Genomic DNA, 23,075 nt, shown 5'->3' on the forward strand with positions numbered 1-23,075 from the left:
TTAAGACCACTTTGCCTTTAAGAACTTGTGTGACATTTTACAAAATACAGAACATGCTATTATTGCACACACTGCGCACACCTCATAGGACTGAGGGGTACAGTGGGGTCAGTCTGAGCGTGGACACAGGCCAGCTCTTACAAACACCCCACTCTATGGCAGGAAAGCACACTCAGGGGCTTTGGGCGGCATCAGTGTTGCCATGGCACTTTTGGGGAACATTCCAGGCACCCTACCCTGGCCGTGACTGGCCCATGGCGGTGAGTCCAGGGGCTCTCGTTTGACGATGGGCGTGGACTCTGGGGCTTGGCAGTCACAGGGCAGTGAAGAGGGCTGCTGAGCCTGTGTACAGAGGTGGCGGGGGCCATCTGGCTCAGGAGGGCCATGCACGTGCTCCAGGCAGGCACAGTGTGTGGGGGGGAAGGGGGCCAGGTCTCTGCCGGCTCTGAGCGGAGCCCGGCCACTTGGGTGAGCCTCCAGCACGCTCTGTCCCAGGTGCGCAGCGTATAGGTGGTGCCTGGCATCCGGCTCCGTTTTCAGGTGCATCCTGGTAGGGAACGTGACCCGCTGTCTCTTGGCCACACCAGTGGCTCCCGGCCACAGCTGGCCTGGGGCCACAGAGTAGCCGTCGGCTGCATCTTCAGACCCAGAGTCACTCTCCGTCTTTATGGGCACATCAAGGGAAAGAATGGGGTTGCACGGAGCTCCCAAGGGCATTGGCCCACCTCGAAACTTGGTGTCCTCGATGGGATAGCCCGCCACTGCAAGGCGCTGCCCTCTGGATGGAGGGAGCCCACTATCCAGGCTCCCCTGGGGGAAGGGGCAGCTGGGCAGAGGGTGCAGCTGGCCCTGATCACTGTCCCGAAAAGCTCTGCTCGTGGGGCTGGTGTAGGCACTGGGGGAATGGCTTCCCGGGTGACAGCTGGGTGGATTCCTGAAAGCAGCGGCCACACTGGAGTGGATGGCACCCGGAAGGCTGGGGCAGGGCACGCAGGAAGTGCGGGACACAGCATGCATGGAGAACGGGTCACTCTTGCTGGGCTCCAGCTTCACCCTGGTGCTGCCCTCCTGACTGTGTTTCCCTGGCATCCAGCTCAGGTGCCTTGTGGGTCCTGGTGCTTCGAAGCAGCAGCTGTATGCGTGTATTTCCCTCCGCCCCCTGGGCACCCTCCCGTGTTCCTCTGCTCCCCTGTCCCTGAGGAGAGGAAATGGCTGTCAGAGCAGGATGGTGATCACGTGACCCCCTGAGTAGGGGGGTGTGCTCTAAAGGAAGGCACTAACTAAACCAGTGTGGTCCTGGCTGAACCTGGAAGGGCTGCTGTGCCCTGGGGCCCAGGCCCACCTCCGCCTTTCACACCCACCCCAGCCCTGTGGCCCTGGTGAGGGTGCCCTCCTCTCCTGTAACTGCCTTCCCCAGGGAGGCCTGTACCGCGTGCCACAGGTCAGGCATATCCACCCCAGACGCAGAGGGCCCTGTCACACTGCAAAGCACATAGATGCCCTCTCGGGCACTTTGGAGGAGCTGGGGCCTGTCACGGGCACGCATGCCGCTGTGCTCAGAACACCCTGTAGCATCAGGGCTGGCACCCGGCATGACAGGGGAGACGGTGCCCTGGAGGATGAGGTGGAGCCCCACAGCCTCACAGCCAGGCCAGTCCTCCAGGAGGAGCTCTCCTGGTCGGTGTGAGGCCGCGGGGAAGGCAGAGGCTAGGATGTTTGTGCAGGATCTCGGCTTCAGGTGGAGGGTGAGTCCATGGGTCTTAGTGGGCCTCAGCTGTACCCCAGACGTGTAAGGACGACTTCTGGGGTGTGAAGCATGTTTAGGCATGCTCCACAGACACTTGCATATTCATATTCCCCTAGGAGCAATGTTCACCTGTCGGACCCACAGCCAGTGGCTCTTCCTTAACACCCAGCTGGGCCTCAACACCACTTACCCTGCGAACCCCTCGGGATTGGAGACGAGGTCAGGGCCATTCCTGAGACACAAGCATGAGGCCCTGGCTGGAACCCGGGCCCAGCGTCCAGCGTCCGTGGGTGTCCTGAGCACTGAGATGTTTTCTCCATCACTCCTCCCTGTTAGGATTCAGAGAGCAGTGCTCACACACTCTGGCCTGGGTTTTGGAGGAATGCACCACAAACGCTGAGGCAGGGGGAGCCCCCCCAGAGGGACCAGACACATTGCACCCTTTTGAAGCATGTGAAAGAGCAAATCTGTAGAAGTACCTGCTAAGTAGTTGGGTTTCCCATGCAATTCTGGTTCACACAGACCCGCGGCAGCTTTTGCTCTGTGAAGAACAGATAATAGGAAACATGTAGGTAAATTTGTGCTGCTGTTAGGAACTGACTCGTGCCGGTGTCAGGTGTCACTGTCATCCTGGGAGGGGAAGACACTTTTAATTTCTCATAGATTGTCAGTCTTTGCTCAGCTAAAGATTTGCTAAAAACCCCAATTCATATCAATTATCAAGCCAATAAAGGGCTAATGCATTTGCTCCAGAAAATAGACACCACATAAAATGACCACAATGATAATACAATCTGTGATTTCCAGTAGTTACGTTCCATAAACTCACCATGAGAGCCACACTAGTGAAAAGAAAGTCGTCTTCCATAGGGTACCAGGCACACACACATACACAGAAACCATCATCTTAAATTCTAAGCAAACTCATTCTCACAGATACTATTTCATTATTAAAAAAAAAAAACTTAGTTCAAAACTGTTAAGCGAGGTCCTTTAGGCCACCTCTCTAGCAGACGTCAGCCTTGGGACCCAACCCCAGGCCAGTGGGCCTCAGAGCCAGGGCTCCCTATACAGTACTCCTGTCCCTGCCCATCCTCTGGTCCCCTCTGTGAAGAGCAGGGACTGGGGGGCAAGGATGGGGGAGCAGGGATAGGGGAGCAGAGATGGGGAGCAGGGATGGGGGAGCAGAACAGGGATGGGGAGCAGAGATGGGGGAGCAAGGATGAGGGAGCAGGGATGGGATGGGGAAGCAGGGATGGGGGAGCAGAGCAGACATGAGGAGTAGAACAGGGATGGGGAGCAGAGATGGGGAAGCAGAGCAGGGACAGGAGAGCAGGGATGGGGGAGCAGAGCAGGGATGGGGAGCAAGGATGGGGAGCAGGGATGGAGGATTGGGGGGGTTTGGATCTGAATCTTTAAATGACAAGCGGGGCCCTGCAGCTGTCCCTGCATCCTGATGTCTCTCTGGCCTGACCGCGTGGCTCAGAAGCAGCCACTGTGATGGGTGTGCTGAGAGCTCTAGAGTTCAAGTCAGAGCAGGTAGGAATTCAGAAACACGGAGGAAGCAAAGACGTTACTTTTTTCTCTCTCTTGTACCATGGTGGTGGGAGCCTCTGTGCACCCCTTTCTAGGATCTGACAATACCCTGTACCACATGAGGTCTAGTCCTGACTGCACTGTCCCGTGTGCAAGGGCACTGGGTGACCTGCTGAGCCACACCTGCCACCCCATACCTGCCAGCACTTCCCCGCCTGGCCCAACCTCACTGGAGAACCAGGAGAGGCTATGGTTCCCTCTACCCTGGTGCAGGCTGGAAACACATGGAAAAGAGAAGTTCACCATGAATTTCAATTATGATTATCGAACTGAAAACAGTTTAAGGACACAGAAAACTCCAGGACAGTCAATTAAGGTGGGGAGTGTTCCAGTGTGGCCAGGATGCAGGTGGAGAATGTGGCAGGCTCTGTACGAGCAGGCGCCCTGGGGCCCCCTCCATGTTGTGTTCCCAGGATTGGCCTGCCCTCGCCTGCCTGAGCTCAGAAGCTTTGCCCCTGGGTATTCTGGTTTTCCTCCCTCATGCTTAGGACGTGTGGCATCTTTAACAGTAACAGGGCACATACATGTACTTGTAAACACTCGGTCGGCCGCTGTCTCCGCATGCTGGCACGTGTTGGGGCTCCAGGGCGGCTCTGTCCCTAAAGCCTCGCCACCTCTGCACCCGTCCCTGTTCCCACAGCGACTGAGGCCACAGGGGCAGAAGCGAGGGCCCGGGATGGAAGCCCTTCCCGCCCTGCAGATGTGGTCCGATTTCTCACTGTCTGAAAGTCGGCCTTGGGATCCCTGGGTGGCGCAGCGGTTTGGCGCCCGCCTTTGGCCCAGGGCGTGATCCTGGAGACCCGGGATCGAATCCCACGTTGGGCTCCTGGTGCATGGAGCCTGCTTCTCCCTCTGCCTATGTCTCTGCCTCTCTCTCTCTCTGTGTGACTATCATAAATAAATAAAAATTAAAAAAAAAATCTTTGAAAGTCGGCCTGAATAAGCCAAAGCTGAATGGTGGCCCATGAAAATGGATAGACACACACCCACGAGATAAGAGTCACAGAGGAGGCCCTGGGGCTCCCTGTGGAGGGGACCCTGTTGTGGGGGAGGCACTGGGGCAAAATGTAAGCAGGACCTCCTGCAGGACTCAAGGCTAAGAAGGGGATTCTGCTGGATGTGACGTTTCCACCAGTGATGTGGTCGTGGCACAGACGCACACTCCCCACACCCCAAGTGACAGGCGGAGGGAGGGGAGCGAACATGCTCTCAAATCCCAGAGCTAAACCTCATCTGCCATCAGGAGCCTGAGAGCTGAGGAGCTCAGACCCCTCTCCACTGGGCAGGGGTTCAAGGAGCCGAGACCTTCCCTGCGGGACATGGGGTGGGCGCAGGAGCTGTGAAGCCACACATTCTCTGGGAAAGGAGGGGACCGTCCATGTGCCTCCTGAAAGCACCCAACACGGCATTAACGGGCAGCATCTGAGGCCAAGGCTTTCCGTGTTGGTGGGAGGCAAGAGGGAGGACAGGCACTTCCCAGAGGTGGAGATGCCAGGTGTGCGAGCTCCCGGGGTGGGTCACCACGTGTGGTGTCAAAGACAAACAGAGACAGCATGCTGGTGGGGAGGGTGCCGAGATAGACTCCCTCCTGGGGCAAGGGGACTTGGTCAGAGCAGCTGGAAACCTTTCCTGGTTTGACTTCCATCTACCCGAGAGTTCAGCCGTACCCCAAAGGCTTGCTGGAGGCCCTGGTGGGTGTTGGATGATGCACCCCTGCAGCCAGTGAGCCTCATTGGCAGACTGTCACCCAGGGACCAAGACTTGGGAGTCTCTGATGTGTTGCACCTATAGCTGGTACAGATGCCAGACATCCTGCCCCACACCTGGTCTCACTCACATGGTATGGAAAACACAATTCACAGATGCACAGGTTTTTGTTTGTTTGTTTGTTTGTTTTTTGAGAGAGAGAGAGAGAGAGAGGGAGAGAGAGCACATGGAGGAGAGGGGAGGGGCAAGGGAAGAGAGAGAATCTCAAGGGGACTCCTCCCTAGGCAGGGCTCCATCCCATGACCCTCCACTCCGGCGACCAAGAGTCGATGCTTCACCGACTGAGCCACCCAGGTGCCTCCAGATGCACATTGTGATCACTTTCAGGACACTGGTCCCTGCAACGCAGACCTAATCTGCTCCACAAAGTATAGACGTGAATTGCCTAGAAAACTAGATAAGAGTTTTTTCTACCACTGAAAAATTGAGAAAACTCTGGGGTGGGCAGAGGGGGCCTCTGTGCCATGTCCTCACAGCCGGGGCACTTCTGCGTCATGCACAGGTCCCCATGCAGAGTCCTGTATGCAGAGGGAGGGCTAGTGCTGGGGAAAGAAGGCATCAGCCCCAGCACTCGCCCCCCATGGTGACCAGGGCTCAGGGCACCTACTTTGAGGCTGTAACTGGGGGGACTGGGGCACAGTGATGCAGGCAGATGTGGTGGCGGCGTTCACAAACATTAGTTTGAAAGCATTTCTGTTCTCTAAGCGCTGTTTCCTGCATGATGTACTGGCTGTGGAACACCAACGAAGAACGAATATACATAATACCGAGTTTCCACCGCCAGCTTCTGTGAGTGTGGCTGCTTTCCGAGGGGACCCCCACTCACTTTGCATCCATTGAGGCCGAGACATCCACCCTGTGCTTCACCCTCAAAAATGCGCTCTTCATCTTCATCTCCGCCACAGAAGGTAGGAGGACAGGCACCACGATGCAGAACAGCGAGAGCCGAGGGGGCAGGACTGTCCCCGACGGCGCTTTCCTCTTCTGTCCAAACAGGAATTTTAGTTTTCCTTGAAATTGCATTGTCTGGTGTTTTAAAGACAGAAATGAAGGTGTGTTCACAGAGCGAATTAGCGACACTGACGCCATCCAAGAATGCAGAACTCACATTCTCAGGAATAGAAACATGGAGAAGAATCTTACTCCGAGTCACTAAGGAGACACAAACCAACAATTCTTCCACACTTGGCCTACGGGGATGTGGACCACCCCAGGCCTTCAAAACCATTCAGGCTCTCTGGAGTCTCAGCAACAGCCTCTAACTGACAAGTATGCGCTCCTGTGCACACTCACAGGTGTGAGGGTGTGGGGGCTTCACCTTACATGGTCAGTGCTAATGTGCATGGACACCAGCTGTCACTGGCCCACGGCAGAGCCATCAGCCACTCCCTGGCAGGATTTGCTGGAGCAGAGGCTTCTGGGAGGCCTGTTCCAGCTGTACCTCTCCATTCCAAAATTGCCATTCCTTCATTCACAATGATAAAGCTTAGGGACAATTTGATTTTATTCAGAGTATGTAGTATGAGTTAGGCAGCCAACAAGTAATTTAGGAGTTGGTGATAAAAGAAAATAAAAGATCTTTCTACAGTGGCAAAGCTGATCTAAAACACTAACTGTCTTCAGTGCATTCCTGCGCTTGATTAAAGAATGACCCCACAATGTGGCCTCTCTCCCTAGCCCTCCAACCCTCCATCCTCTCATCCACCCATCCACCCACCCACCCATCTATCCTTCCACCCAACCGTTTACCTCATCCATCCCCCATCCTCCCATCATCCATCTGTCCAGCTCCTCATTTATCTATGAATTTACCGAATGAACAAACATTTGCAAAACACCTACTGCTCGCCTGTCACAAGCTTGATATGGAGGATTCAAGGCAGCGATGCACTCAGATATGTTCAACATCCAGCTCTCCAGAGAAAAACCTAATTTGTAATGTTTGCCCATTTCTCTGGTGGAAATATTCCCATCATGGCTGATTTCAAGCTACCAACTAAATGTCAACTGGACCTTCAAGTTCCTGATGTTGTGACAATGGGCTCTCACGGGTGGCCTGAGCTGGTCTGGCAGTTGTACTGCTTTGACCTGACTGTGGAAACAGGGTGGCTTCCATGGAGTCACAGGGGGATGCCAGGAGGAGCCCGAGTCAGGCCCATGTGCCCATTCTCGGGACATTCCTTGTCAATGCCTGAGCCCTTTCCAGTGTGTGCAGTGACGAATTTCACAGATTAATATAATCAAACATTTTCAGACAAAATTTCTGTTGCTTGTTTCCTTGATTCAGTGTGTTGTTTTACAGTTTAATTTTAACCTATATTTTAATTTCTTCTTGATTGTATATTAAATCCCTCCAATTTTATGTCATCTGGAAATAAGGATTTCCAAGTTACCAGGAATTGTTTACCTAATTTAAAAAGTATACATTCCTTATCAGCCAATAAATAGTAACTATATTAGTTTCTATCAAATTTAGAACAAAATATTATCAAAATAAAAGACTTGATGGTCAAAAAAAAAAAAAAAAAAGACTTGATGGTCAATCAATCACCTAAACAAAATGAGCAATCATCGTATGCACGGTGGCAGCAGATCCAGGACCACTGTGCAAATAAAAAGCTGCTTCTCTTGTTAAGGTCCTGGTGGGCGTGGAAAGGCCTTTAAAAATACGCAGACATGTGGGATGCCTCTGCTATAGGGCTCTGCCTGTCTTGGGTCCTCAGATATGGTCCCACCACCACCCACCAGCCCTTGGATCAGGAGAACAAATCCAGGGGACATGAATCCGCCACTCTACTGCTGGATGGCTGAGGCCCACATGTGGCCATAAACGCCACATGGCCCCAGAGGCAGCCTGCGGTTATCTTTTAAGCTTCATCAGTTTGGGCAAACGCAGAGCAACCGTACAGCTTGGGTGGCCTGAGTGGGTGACATTGGACTCTGGAAGTGCAGCATCTCAGGTGAGGACATCCAGTGTGTAGGGGGATCAGCCAGGGAGGCTCGGGGGCGGGCCGGGGGGCGGGGTGCAGAGGGGGCCGGAGTTCCCGGAGAGCCCACAAGACCACCACAAGCTCAGCCCACTCACACTGGTCAGGGCAGAGCAGACAGTGGGGAAGCTGGGTGAGGGGAGCTTCAGGAAGGGCAGTATTGGGGCACAGACATCTGGAAAGGGGCCTGGGTATGCAAAGGAGGGACATTTTTTGGGTTTTGTTCTCTGCTCTTCTGAAATGGTTGGATATGTATTACATACGGGCAATGTTTTTCTTAAAAAAAAAAAAAAAAAGACCAGCCAATAGGAGAGGGTTAATGGAAAACACTGCCTACCGGTGGGCCAGTGGGATGATGAAGCCTCTCCCACTGAGCCCGGCGTGTGGCGAGGCTACCCCGTGGGATCTCTCAGTCCCAGGAGCCTGCCGCTCAGCCCAGAACCCATGGGTGACTTGGATGCAGAGTGGCTTGGGGCATGCACTTCCCAGAAGCTGCTCAACAACAGTAATGGGAAAGGCCCGAGTGAATCCGGGAAATGGAGGGCACCTTGCAAAAGGTGGGACACACCAGCAGGCAGGACACCCGGAGCTGGCGGTGACAAGCAAGGGCCGCCGGGGCTCTCCCCGGTTTGTGGGGCTGCTCCAGGGCTCCCTGGCCTCACAGCTATTGGGAGACCATCCAGGGGAACGCCCCTGTCCTCTGCCCACCTTCCCTCCCACACAGGCTGAGCGCCTCCTGGAAATTCCCAGCCCCGCGGCCGCTGAGGGTGCACCGTTCCCGGGGACCCCTGCATGGCCTCAAGGGAACGTGAGAGACCCGGAGGGGCCCGCCGTCTGGGCGGGGCTGGGGAGCAGGGCACGCATCCGCAGGCCTGGGCGTCCTGGGGTCCCAGGTCCCGGGGCTGGCTTCTCCCAGGACGCGGGAGGCCAGGCCGGCAGAGGTCTGGGTGGGCCCGGGGTCGCCCCTGCCCCCGCCCCTCTCCCCAGGGGCCAGAGCAGCTAGAGATGGAACTCCCAGGCACCTGCTCGCAGAGCGCCTGCGCGGAGCCTGCGGGGGGCGGGGGGTCTCTAGGTGTCCAGGGGGGCGGGGCGCGAGTCCGCAGGTGACACGGCCACCGGCCGCCAGGGGGCGCGCACTCACCAGGAAGCCCGACGTGCTGTCCAGCAGGCAGCGCACGCGGCACACGAAGCAGCGCGTCAGGAAGGCGGAGAAGTCCGTGGGCGAGCCCGCGCCCCCCTCCTGCGCGCGCAGCAGCCTCCCCAGGACAGCGTCCTCTGTGGCCACGACGGCAAGGGGGGGACAGGCAGTGAGTGCGCCCCGGGGGGGCTCGGGCTGCACGGGCTGAGTGGCCTGCCCCTTCCACGGCCACGCACGTGTGCTCACAGCCACGCCCGGTCAACACGGTCACGCATGTGTGCACACGCTCATGTACAGCCACACATGGTCATACACAGCCACAAACGCGTGCATGGTCATATACATATGCTCATGTTCACACATGCACTCAGTCACATACAGTCACACGCAGGCTTCCCACACCACCGCCCTCTGCCTGGGCCCTGTGTGCTGCCACTCCCCCACAAATACACACCCACTCACACATCCCACTGCCCACACAACTCATACAGCCTCACACAACCCCAACTCATGTACCATACACACTCCCAAACTGACACACACCCCACCATATACATACACACAGCCCTCCCTCACACACACCACCCCACACATATGCAACCATCACACACATCCACACCCCACCTTGTACACACACCCCACCATACACATCCCACCATGCACACATACACCTCATCTCACACACCACACAAACCCCATCTTGCACACACCCTCACAAACACCTCACATACACATACCACCTCATAATACACGCTGCTAAACACACACACCACACACACCCCATCTTGCACACATACCACCTCACATACATACCCCGCCTCACACACAAACATCACCTCACACATACCTCACCTCACACACAGCACACACACTCACACACATACCATGCACAAACATCCCACCACACAAACACACACTGTACCACACACATCCCATCTCCCATACATACCTCAAACACACATATTACCTTACACGTACATGTTGCCAAACACACATACCTCACGTCACACACACAACCACCTTATACACATACCCTCTCTCAGACACACACAACCTCACATACATACCCCCACCACACACATCCACACCCCACCATGCACACATACTCTGCCCCCTACACCCTGCCACACACACATCCTGCCACATACACACCCATATACACACCTACCCCACCAATACCCTCACATACCCACTCCCTCCATACACCCACTCACCTCTACACATACATCTGCTCCACTACATGCACACACACATCCGCCACAACACCCATCCCCCATCTATCACATGCCCCCACTGCATGCCTGCCCTGTCTCTTGGACACACACACACACACACACACACGTGAATTCCACTGAGCACCACTGGCGTCTCTCCCTAGGCTACCCACCCATCCTCATCCCCACAGAGATCGTTGCTCTGACAAATTTTGCCTTCATCATTTGCCCTTAAAAATATCATTTCAGTACAACTGCACGTATGATTATGAATCAGTGGTCTTGTTTTTTTCTGAGTTTTATACAATTGGCACCTGGGGTTTTCTTTTTTCACTCAACTTTGAGGTAAATCATGGTGTTGCCTGAAACTGTGGTAGAAGGTTTTCTTGAATTGTTTGCAACTTCTGACAAAGTGTGTGGAAGAGCTGGCTGGGATCCCAGTAGACGCTACCCCCTCCCCTCGACCTCCCATCTGCTCCGCTACCCATCATGGAGATGGAGGCCTGCGGCACATGTTGTGATGGCGCAGCGGCCATAGATCTGAAGGAAGTGCTTTGCTGGGCGAGGGAGGGACTCGCCCACAAGGGTGAAGAGACAACAATCTTTGGGCCTTTTTTTCGGGTGAGTCTAATGTGGGCCAAAGGAATTTCCTGGAAGATGTGCATCTTGAGGGCAAGTTTGCAGAGAGACAAGCACTGCAGCTTCTTCTGAGATGGTCTCACGCTCCAGCCATGCCAGAGATGCACATGCACGCAGGAGCTGGAGAGCTAAGTGGTGGCACCTGGAAAAGGGAGGGGTGTGTGGAATGGGGTCTCTGAAGGAGAAGGTGAGAAAGTATGATGGTCCTTTCTCAGGAGGCATCCACATGTTTACACAAACTGTTCCAAGTCTTGGTTAGACCCCCAGAAGACCCACAGACCCACCTGTCTCTGAGTGCAGGGGCTGCCCGAACACCACCTGCGGCGGGTCCATGGCCCAGTGGAGCTGCCGGCAGAAGTCCTGGCGGTCGTCCACGTGGATATAGTCGTAAATGTTTTGGTGCATCACATCCGTCTGCAACATGGCAACAGTTGTTTTAAACTAAGTGAACCTGCTTTACAAAGCCAGTGATTAATAATTGCAAAAACCATCTCAGGCTTAGCCATGGAAAGATGTCTCATGAGAAAGGCAGGAGTTTGGCCTGGAGGGCACTCCGTATCTGGGGGGATACATCTTACATACACCTGGCATGCCAGACATCTGACTCGTGCGAGGCCCCCCACCCACCCACCAGGCTGTGCTTTCGGGGACAGAGCAGGAGGCTCGGAGACCAAACATCTTCAGGGGCCAGGATACCCACTTTGCTCCAGGACTCAGGGGGCTCATCAAGCTGTGTGTTTATGATGCAGGCACTTTTTGTCCTATCACAAAAGTTTATTAGGAAAGGATCCCTGAGAAGTGAGGTGGGAACTGCCAGGTGAGACCAGAGTCTTAACATGAGACAGGAGCTGCCAGATGAGCTGGGCGCCATCAGAATAGGTGAGAGCCTGGCCAGGCCTCCTAGCCATTGACTTCCTCCATCCCCAGGCATGGCTGCTGCTTCCTTCTGTGATGCCATAGGACCTACTGGTCCCCAGCCCTCTCTCTGGTCCTCTGTCCTCCCACCTGCTTGAACCCTGAACACAGCAGCCAACCCTCAAAGGCACCAGGTCTACACTGGTAAGCTGCAGTCCAGGGCACAGAGGCTACAACCACGGGCTACAGAGATTGGCTTCTGAGGAACAGGACTACTGCAGTTGTCAGCAGAAGAGTTTTCAGGGAATAGTGCACACCTCCCTCTTACTCTCTTTTAACTAAAGGGTGTCACCCATTATCCACACTGAGACTCTGGCCGTGGAATGACACCTGAATAACAACTGGGTGATTTCTTCAGAGTGGGCCATTTCTACGTTTGTGTCATTTCCCAATAGGACCATTACGATAATTAGCTGGAGAGGAAGTTCCTGAAGAACGAAGACCAGAAGTTAGTTTACTTCTAAAGAAAGTAACTAGTAAGCTCTCCCAGACTGGATGAGACCCACCATCTTTTCCAGGGGCCCAACTCTGGTCCATAATTCCATGGCTAAGGTTCACTGGGACCCCCCAATGTCGAACAAGATGCAACTGCAGGAAAGTAGAAAAGGAACATGATCATCACTTGAAGTCTGAACTACAATCACTTGTGCATTCCTTAGTCCACGGAGAGTGTTTTCAGAGAAAGAAGTGGTCACAGAGAGGTCAGAATGCTTGCTCCTTGGTCATTGTCATCCAGGGTCAGAGGCTCTGGATGTGAACTTGGGGCCAAAAGGCAGAGACCAACTCATGGTGAAAGTGGACACACCAGGCTTTCCCCCACTCACCTGCCAGCTCCTAGCTCATCTGGTGGCCCTATGATCATGAGTGCCCTTCCCACAGGGCTGCTTTCCTAATAAACTCCTCTGATTCAGTACAATATATTGGTTGAGAAGTGCCCAAATCCTAGGCATACAGTTGGATGAGTGAGTTCTCAGTATACCCAACACTCAGATCAGGAAACAGGACACAACAGCTTCTCAGAGCTCCTTCCCCATATCCTCCTGGGGTGGCTGAGGTGCAGCCTACTCGTGCTGCGGTCTGGTTATGTTTGTAAACGGAACACTGTTCTCCGATGTCTGTCCTCCCGCTCGTCACAGTTGTAACGTGTTCACCCATGCCGTGTGTGTGGCAGCACTTTCCCATGCCCACAGGGAGAGTGTTTCCCCTGGACTAACCCACAAGGTGCTGCTGTGTCTGAGTGCATCGCTCTTAGGTGCAAACTTGAGGGTAGGGTTCCTAGGTTGGGGGTGCCAGAGGGCCTGTGTTAGTAGACAGCACCAAGCACCTTTCCAGAGTGAGTGCACAAATACGCCACTGCAGCAGCGCATAGCAGACCCGTCGCTTTACACTCTGGCTGACACACGACACTCCTAGCCTTCTGCGTCTGAGCCACAGTGGTGCACGTGCCATGGTTTCTCACCGTGGTTTTAACCTGCACATCATGAAGATGAAATTGTGCATCTTCTCACGTATTATTTGGTCTTCAGGTACAAGTGTGATCGTGTGTGCCTATGTCGTGTGGGAGGGCGCGTGTCAGCTGTTTGTGCCCTCCTCTCAGACTTCCGTTGAGGTACATTGTTGATTTTTCAGTTCTGCATCTGCTCTGGAATTGGGTCCTCTGCTAGGTGGGCTCTGTTGACAACATCACCACTTCCTGGCCTGCCATCCTGCTCTTCTGGTGGATCTAATGCAGCCAATTTATCAGTCTTTCCTCATGCGTGGGGTCTTGCCCTCATCAATCCCCTAACTCAGTCCTGAAGCTTCTAGAAACTTCTACTATCACTTGATATTTACTATGCATGGTGTGAGGTAAGAGTCCGGATTAATTTCTTTTCCGGTTCACCCAGATTGTTGACAAGACCACCATTTCCCCACCACTGGGCAGCATCCTCTTTGCTATAAATCCCACGATCCTGCACCTGTATCTGCTCTGAGCCCCCAGTTCTGTCCTGTGGGCCTGTTTATCAACCTTTGTGCCAATCCCACACTGTCCCAACAACCGGGTTTCATAGGCAGTCTTGTGTCCAGCATGTAAGTGCCCTGTAATCACCACTCTTACTCCTTTGCCCTCTCCAGATGGTCCTGGATAGTCCCATCTCTCTGCATTCCCAAAAGCTTGGCCATTTCCACCTAGAAAACTGCTCTTTTTTTTTTTAATAAATTTATTTTTTATTGGTGTTCAATTTACCAACATACAGAATAACACCCAGTGCTCATCCCGTCAAGTGCCCCCCTCAGTGCCCGTCACCCATTCACCCCCACCCCCCACCCTCCTCCCCTTCCACCACCCCTAGTTCGTTTCCTAGAGTTAGGAGTCTTTATGTTCTGTCTCCCTTTCTGATATTTCCTACACACTTCTTCTCCCTTCCCTTATATTCCCTTTCACTATTATTTATATTCCCCAAATGAATGAGAACATATAATGTTTGTCCTTCTCCGATTGACTTACTTCACTAAGCATAATACCCTTCAGTTCCATCCATGTTGAAGCAAATGGTGGGTATTTGTCATTTCTAATGGCTGAGTAATATTCCATTGTATACATAGACCACATCTTCTTTATCCATTCATCTTTCGATGGACACCGAGGCTCCTTCCACAGTTTGGCTATCGTGGCCATTGCTGCTAGAAACATCGGGGTGCAGGTGTCCCGGCGTTTCATTGCATCTGTATCTTTGTGGTAAATCCCCAACAGTGCAATTGCTGGGTCATAGGGCAGGTCTATTTTTAACTCTTTGAGGAACCTCCACACAGTTTTCCAGAGTGGCTGCACCAGTTCACATTCCCACCAACAGTACAAGAGGGTTTCCCTTTCTCCGCATCCTCTCCAACATTTGTGGTTTCCTGCCTTGTTAATTTTCCCCATTCTCACAGGTGTGAGGTGGTATCTCATTGTGGTTTTGATTTGTATTTCCCTGATGGCAAGTGATGCAGAGCATTTTCTCATGTGAGTGTTGGCCATGCCTATGTCTTCCTCTGTGAGATTTCTCTTCATGTCTTTTGCCCATTTCATGATTGGATTGTTTGTTTCTTTGGTGTTGAGTTTAATAAGTTCTTTATAGATCTTGGAAACTAGCCCTTTATCTGATATGTCATTTGCAAATATCTTCTCCCATTCTGTAGGTTGTCTTTGAGTTTTGTTGACTGTATCCTTTGCTGTGCAAAAGCTTCTTATCTTGATGAAGTCCCAATAGTTCATTTTTGCTTTTGTTTCTTTTGCCTTCGTGGATGTATCTTGCAAGAAGTTACTGTGGCTGAGTTCAAAAAGGGTGTTGCCTGTGTTCTCCTCTAGGATTTTGATGGAATCTTGTCTCACATTTAGATCTTTCATCCATTTTGAGTTTATCTTTGTGTATGGTGAAAGAGAGTGGTCTAGTTTCATTCTTCTGCATGTGGATGTCCAATTATCCCAGCACCATTTATTGAAGAGACTGTCTTTCTTCCAATGGATAGTCTTTCCTCCTTTATCGAATATTAGTTGACCATAAAGTTCAGGGTCCACTTCTGGGTTCTCTAAAGCTGCTCATTTTTTATGTCAGCACCTCTACAACGTGATCTGACATCTTTATAATGATAATTGGAGCCCTCCAATTCATAAATATGGCATATCCTTCTGTTTATCTAGTTCTTCTTTAATTTCTATAAATAATGTTTTATATTTTGTGTGAGGTACTGCCTACCACTTGGTTGACTCATTGTGGGAATTTGGTATTCCTCTATCCTGCTGTAGATGATGGCATTTCCCCATGCTGACCTCTGAGCACCGGGCAGTCACAGTTCCCATGGTGAGTTAATACACAGGGACTGTCATTCAGTTGTTCTCTCGTGAGTTTTGGTGGGTGATCCCATGCTTTGCAGAATCCCAGAAAGCGGGTGTCCCTGTTCATGTGTTCCCACACCTTAGTTAATTAATATGGACAGGATTGTGGAATTAATGCAAGAGGGGGTCTGCAGCTTAACCAAACCAGGAGACAGACCAACTGGAAAGATATTTCTGACTCAGACAAATTTGAGGACGTATCCAGTATGGATACTTTTCAGGTTGGGGGAATAAAGTACCGACTAGTGTGACACGTCTGACTGCCCTTAGTCTCCTTCCTGTCCCAGGATCTGCTCCCTACAGAGCAAGGTCGAGAAAAATACGCAGTGGGGAGATGTGACAAGGAGTAGAGAGAGTAACATAATAATTATTCAAATAGTGGAGCGAAATATGGTCTATATATACAATGGAATATTACTCAGCCATCAGAAAGGAAGAATACCTACCATTGGCTTCAACGTGAATGGAACTGGAGGGTATTATGCTGAGTGATGTAAGTCAATCAGAGAGGACAATCATCATATGGTTGATCCTGGGGTACTGGGATCGAGTCCAACATTGGCTCCCTGCATGGAGCCTGCTTCTCCCTCTATGTCTCTGCCTCTCTCTCTCTCCCTCTCTCAATCTCTCTCTCTCTTTCTCATAAATAAATAAAATCTTTTTTAAAAAGAATAAATAAATAATATAAAAAAAGAAATAGTGAAAGGGATTATAAGGGAAAGGAGGAAAAATGAGTGAGAAAAATTAGAGAGGGAGACAAAACAAACCATGAGTCTGAGACTCCTAACTCTGGGAAACGAACAAAGTGTAGTAGAAGGGGAGTTGGGCGGGGGGTTGCGCGGGGGGTTGGGGTGACTGGGTGATGGGCACTGAGGAGGGCACTTGACGGGATGAGCACTGGGTGTTATATGTTGGCAAATCAAACTTCAATTTAAAAAATAGGTAAAAAAATAGTGGAGCAAAAATCAAATAGTGGAAAAACAAACACAGCTTTGATAAAGTACACACAGCCTTTATTTTAGCTCTAAGTCACCACTTATGGAGTTAAGAATAAAATCATTACCAATTTTTACAAACCTCATTCCAATCATTGTCATCTTTACTTTCTGTGCAAATTGTGTACACATCTGGTACCTGCCTATGGGATCTTAGCTGCTCTAGTGCCATCACCGGGTTCACATAGGGACAGCATTCCCCCAGCTGCTGGCCTTTGAGGGAACCGACCATGTCTTGAATCAGTAAATGTCAATGGCAACTAAAATATGCATCTAAAACTTGTTCATCACAAAGACTCCTGAATCTGAAGATACTAAAATAATGGATTTCCGACTTTTAAAGCATTTTGTGAAAGAAGCTCACAACAGCACAAAGCTGTTCTAATATTTTCCTGAAACATTTTGCATAAATAGAGGCAATGCCTGATTAAATGGCATTTGGAAACAATTTCCTTATAATAAAAGGCAAAACTTTATTTTGCATCTAACACTTGGTGGAAAATAACCAAGCTCCAAGAAAACAGAGAATCCAGGTAGTATGTTTAGGCAGAGGACCATAGCTGCTCCTCAGGACATTTGTATTTACCACCGAGGCAGCCCCCGGATCATGGCTGAAGGTGGGCACCCTGGGTGTGTCTGGAGAATCCACAGGGCAACTCAGCTCACAGTGGAGGAGGAGAATCCTGAGCTTGGAAAAGGCAGACCAGACCCATTTTTCTAGATTTGGGGCTTGTACATGGAGTCAGGGAGACAAAACCAAGGGCTTCATCGTTTGGAGGCTGGAATCACATGGTGTCCACAGCTTGGTTGTGGCCACCAGCGGGCCTCTGAGCTCCGTGCTGCACAAGGGGCCCCGTGGTTAGAGAGCCATGCAAGCACAGCTACCTTGAGAGTCAGGGGGCTCCTCTGTTGGGTGATGTCTTCCCCAGCACTTCCCATCTCCTGCCACGCATCTTGCATATCTTCAGGAGGCGGAGACAGACCCAAGGACACAGTGGTGGGGCCCTATCATCACCTACTGCAGCCTCCCGTGAGTGTCACCAGGCAGCTGATTGCTCTGCTCATGGAGGAGGAAACAGGCTCAGAGAGAGTAGGGCTGTGCTAGACCCACTGTCTGACCGGGTGGCCCCAGGAGTGCCCTTGGTGGTCACCACACCCACCACACTTCAGCTAGCCCACACCCAGCCCTGTCTGGGGGTCCTGGCCAGACCTTGCCTCCACGAGCCACAGGGCCGACCCAGGCCATCCTGTGAGAAGGCCAGTGGCCAGGACACCATGTGTCACCCTTCGGTCCTGGGCTCAGGTGGTAGGAAAGCAAATGTAGAGGTGAGTGTAAGAGGAACCACTTCCCAGAATCATCTGTACAGTGACAGCCACTTCAGTTTTGGATATGAATCAAACTGACAATTCATGGAAATTAGATGGAATGCTCCAATCAGCCTCAGGGGTCTCAGACCGACTTGAATTTTCACATGTGTTAAAGGACCCTCATTGTCTGATACTGGCTTCCACTGCCCTTCGCTTCTGGGCACCCTTGGGTCTTCCACCTACCTAGCGAGATTTTTGTTATCAACTCCACATACTGCCTCACTTGGTTCTGATCCTGGATCTTGCACACGTTTCCCCTCTGCTGGCAAAGGTTCTCCTGGCACCACAGGAGGGCGGCTGGGCCCCTGAGTGTCGGCCACACCTGGCCCAGGTCTGCCCGCCATGGGGTAGCCTCCCCCAGGACCTGGCCAGCTTCCTGGTGGGCAGTTTTCCCCTGGCTTGGGGCACCTCCGTGACCTCTCTACCACCCAGGGGCCATGGCCTCACCCTCACCAGTGAGGAGGGCCCGGCCTCCTGCAGGCTCTGTGGCCTCTCCACACTCTGTGCTCTTGTGTTCCTAGTTAATGATTCTTTATACTAAACTTACAGTAATTCTTTATATTAAGCCATTCAAATCACTTCACAGTTCCTGCCTCCAAATAGGACCCTGACTGATAGACACACGATATGCCTCATTTTTCAAAGTTCTGTTTTGTTCTTTCTCTAAGCTGCCTATTTCTATGTCGAATGGAGTGTGTTCATAATTTTGCATGGTGAACCCCTCTTCAGAGAGAATGGCTGTGACCCTACTGCTGAAAGGTCATATTTGTGTTTCCCTGGGCCCTGAGATTTCTTCTGTCCACTGCTAGCTCTGGACTTGGGGGCCTGCCTCACACAAGAGTGTGAGTTTGGGATTTGAACTTCAAGCTGAAGCTTTGGATTTCTCATGAGCAACTTCCTTCCCTCTCAGAGTCCAGGCAAAGGTGTCCTTTTCTCTCCCTGGGCCATGGGTGGGGGTTCCAGTGCACCTCTTCTTGGAGGAGGATTCCAGTGTTTGATGGGTCTCAACCCCAGAGCCCTGCCCAGATATTTGGAATCATCCAGCCTGGGCAGGCCTGGGGCAACGGGCCAAATGAATGAATTGTCTGCACATCAGTAAGGGCATTTCTTTTTTTTTTTTCTTTTCTTTTTTTAAAGATTTATTTATTTATGATAGAGAGAGAGGCAGAGACACAGGCAGAGGGAGAAGCAGGCTCCATGCCAGGAGCCCGATGTGGGACTCGATCCCGGGACTCCAGGATCGTGCCCTGGGCCAAAGGCAGGCACCAAACCGCTGAGCCACCCAGGGATCCCCAATAAGGGCATTTCCAGAACACACCATTCCCTGAACGTGCCCTCTACCTGAGGTTCCAGACAGGGATACTGCAGCAAGGAGAGGCGCCCTGGTGCTCACCAGCCTCTCACTGAGTGAGAGACGGTGGTCAGGGCACAGCCAGCAGAAGTCACTGTCCCGTATGCTTGTGACACCCTGGACACTGTCACATGTTTTGCATGACCCCAAACCCTAGAGAAAGCTGAGGTGTGGAAATCCTTACCTGATAAAAGCTCCATGATAGGAGAAGCCTGATTTTACAGGTGTTTAAGGCTGGAAGACAGAAAGCACATGCAAGACAGTGGGAGCCACTGAGTAGTAGATGGAAGAGCTGTTTACCTGGTGGAAGCCCAGATAGTCCACGATTGTTGCTGACGCATAAAATATCATGCCTTCTGCACTCACGACGAGGGCAAAGCCATCGAGAGACTAGAAGAGACAAGAACTTGAGTTGGCTCCTGCATGCATTCTTAAAATCCTCACAATGAGAAAGTGCAAGGATTGTTTTTGCTGCATTTTCAACCATTTCTCCCATTTTGTAGTCTGTATTCACAACCTCCAGAAACACCCACTTTTAATTTATGACTCTTATGCAACAGATCCCAAGTTAGCAGATGACAGGGGATCTTGGTCATGGGTTATAAGCTTCAAGACTTGTGTCCTTCTTTATCTAGTGATTATAAAACTCATGTTTCACAAAATGCAAACATCATCATGACGAGCTGAGACTCCACCAGTACCTAGACATTATACGAGCCTTACTTCACTATGTGGACTGTCTCTGTTCATGCCTTTCTTCCAGCCTGTGTTATGGTTTTCCTTGGTTTTATCATGAAAAAATTTTGACCTCCATCAAACACTATTTCTACATCTACTGAAATAATCACATAATATTTCTTTAGCCTATTAATGTGGCAAATTTGGTGACAGGTTTCTGATGATGAATCATTCTTGCATATTATGGGGTAAGTCTCATCGTAATTTTTATTTTTACTTTTTAAATATTTTATTTATTTATCCATGAGACACAGAGAGAAAGGCAGAGACACAGGTAGAGGTTGAAGCAGGCTCCCTGTGGAGCCTGATGCAGGACTCATAATTTTTAATATGTTCTTGGAATTGATTCATTTCACTTAGGAGATATTCATCTATACTTAAGGAAAAACTAGGTTATGACTTCATAAATATTTCAATTTGTATCTTTAAAATACAGACATTTAGAGACTTTAGATCAACTTTTATGAAGCTTGTGGCTAATGGCAGTGTATCACAATACTCATTTCCCTTAATTTTGGATGATGTGTAGTACTTTTCTTTCTTCTTTCCTCCTTTGTTCCTTTGTTTCTTTTTAAATTTTTTGCCAACTTATTAAGTAATAAATTTTTTAATATTACTATAAATTTCATATCTTTGAGTATTAATGGGATTGATATTAATGAGATCTCATACATTCACTGCTAACCTGTACTTCTTAAGTAAACTGTCCATGCACATCATGTGCTAATTTTTCTGTTAGGGTTTATAAATATCAATTTATAAGAGCTTTTAAATGACTGGTATTGAAGTTTTCTAGGCATCCTAGGATAATGGCAGCCACTTAAACCCAAATACCTTCACTTCTAAATGATGGAAAACAACAAGAATGAGCAAAACTATACAAATCCATGCCCTTGTCATGATGAGAACAAAGGGAGTTGGTAACTTCCAAGTACATATTAGAAGAAAAGACAGTGCTAAGTCCCAGTGAGCTATGGAAGGAAGAAAGTGTGTAGTTTCCTCTTATGAAACTAGGGGAAAGGAGACAATCAAATCCAATGTAAGTGGAAGAAAAAAAAAAAGCAAGAATGGAAACAATTGATAATATTGTTTAAAACTGACAAATAATAAACATCACGAACAAAGTCAAATTTGGTTCTTTGGAAAGATTAATAAAATTGATAAGCCCCTAGCAAATTTGATCAAGAAAAATAAAAATTGGGCAGCCCGGGTGGCTCAGTGTTTTAGTGCCACCTTCTGCCCAGGTCGTGGTCCTGGAGACCCAGGATTGAGTCCCACATCAGGCACCCTGCATGGACCTGCTTCTTCCTCTGCCTTTGTCTCTACCTCTCTCTCTCTCTCTCTTTCTCTCTTTCTCTCTCTCTGTCTCTCATGAATAAATAAATGAAATTTTAAAAAATGCTTTTTTAAAAAATAAAAATTACTGCCACCAGAGATTTAAAATCATTACAGATCCTACATACATGAAAAGAGTAGTAAGAAAATATTAAGAATGAAATTCAATAAATTAAGCAATTTCAATGAAATGGACAAATTCCCTGAAACATACTAACAAAAGTGATATAAGAACGGCCAGAAGGGGCACCTGGGTGATTCAGTCAGTTAAGCATCCAACTTTTGATTTCAGCTCAGGTCATGATCTTATGGTCATGAGATCGAGGTCTGCATGGGGCTCCACACTGGGAATAGAGCCTGCTTGAGAATCTCTCTCTCTCCCCTTCGCCCTTCCCCACCCCGTGCATGCTCTCTCTCTCTCTCAAAAAAGGAACAACTAGAAAATCTAAATAGCCTAATATCTATTAAACAAATTGAAAATTTTAAAAAGATTTTATTTATTTATTTGAGAGAAAGAGAGCATAAGCAGGGGGAGGTGCAGAGGAAGAAGGAGAAGCAGACTCTGTGTTGAGCAGGGAGCCCAGTGACACAGGGCTGGATTCCAGGACCCCGAGATCATGACTGGAGCCAAAGTTAGGTGCTGCACCGACTAAGCCCCCCAGGTGCCCCTACACAAATCAAATTTGTAGTAAAAACCTTCCCATAAAGAAAACTCCAGTCCCATATCAAAAAACATAAAATACCTAGGAATACATCTAATAAAAGACGTGCAGAACCCGAATATCCAAGAGATATGCTATGTTCTTGGATTGAAAGGTGCAGGGACGCCTGGGTGGCTCAGTGGTTGAGTGCCTGCCTTCGGCCTAAGGAGTGACCCAAGGGTCCTGGGATCGAGTCCTGCATCAGGCTCCCTGCTCAGCGAGGAGCCTGCTTCTCCCTCTGCCTGTGTCTCTGCCTCTCTCTCTGTGTCTCTCATGAATAAATAAATAAAATATTTTTAAAAAAGAAAGATTTTGTGCAGATGGAGTCCAGTTTCCGAAATCCATCTGTGGATGTAATGCCACCCAATCCCAATCTCATGTGCAAAGGGCCCACTTTACTAAAGAAACCATGGTAAAGAAGGACACGATTTCAGAACTTATGCTGACTTCTGACTTAGTGTAAAGTCGTGGTAACCAGGACAACATGGCGTTAACGTGTCTGGAACAGCTGGTTGTCTATACGGAAAAAATGAACACTGACTCCTATCTAATTCCACAAAAATTAATTCAAGACATAGTTTAGGACTAAAGATAAAATCCCATAGTCATAAGATTTCTAGAGGAAAATAAAATGTCTTCATGAGTTTGGGATAGGCAGATATGGATAGGACAAAACACTAGCCCTTCGTGGGAAAACTTGACAGACTGGGCTTTATTAAAAGACA

General features: G+C 50.1%; 1 protein-coding gene across 3 annotated transcripts in view; it reads right to left on the minus strand.

The window, feature by feature from the left end:
* AHRR (aryl hydrocarbon receptor repressor) overlaps window positions 1-23,075 on the minus strand; it is a 77,795-nt gene continuing 54,720 nt past the window's right edge. For 2 of the 3 annotated variants that reach the window (XM_025451345.3, XM_035710308.2), the window contains 7 exons: window positions 19,877-19,966; window positions 11,373-11,502; window positions 9,239-9,372; window positions 5,937-6,136; window positions 2,227-2,288; window positions 1,938-2,076; window positions 1-1,195 (listed from right to left, as the gene is read on the minus strand). In XM_025451345.3, coding sequence (XP_025307130.1) covers window positions 154-1,195; window positions 1,938-2,076; window positions 2,227-2,288; window positions 5,937-6,136; window positions 9,239-9,372; window positions 11,373-11,502; window positions 19,877-19,966 — 1,797 coding nt within the window. In that variant the 3' untranslated portion in view covers window positions 1-153. Of the gene's footprint in view, window positions 1,196-1,937; window positions 2,077-2,226; window positions 2,289-5,936; window positions 6,137-9,238; window positions 9,373-11,372; window positions 11,503-17,742; window positions 17,915-19,876; window positions 19,967-23,075 lie in introns of those variants that run through there. The other variant, XM_025451346.3, reaches the window with a different exon arrangement.

This window comes from Canis lupus, chromosome 34 (assembly GCF_003254725.2).
Source record: "Canis lupus dingo isolate Sandy chromosome 34, ASM325472v2, whole genome shotgun sequence".
Lineage (NCBI taxonomy): Eukaryota > Metazoa > Chordata > Mammalia > Carnivora > Canidae > Canis > Canis lupus.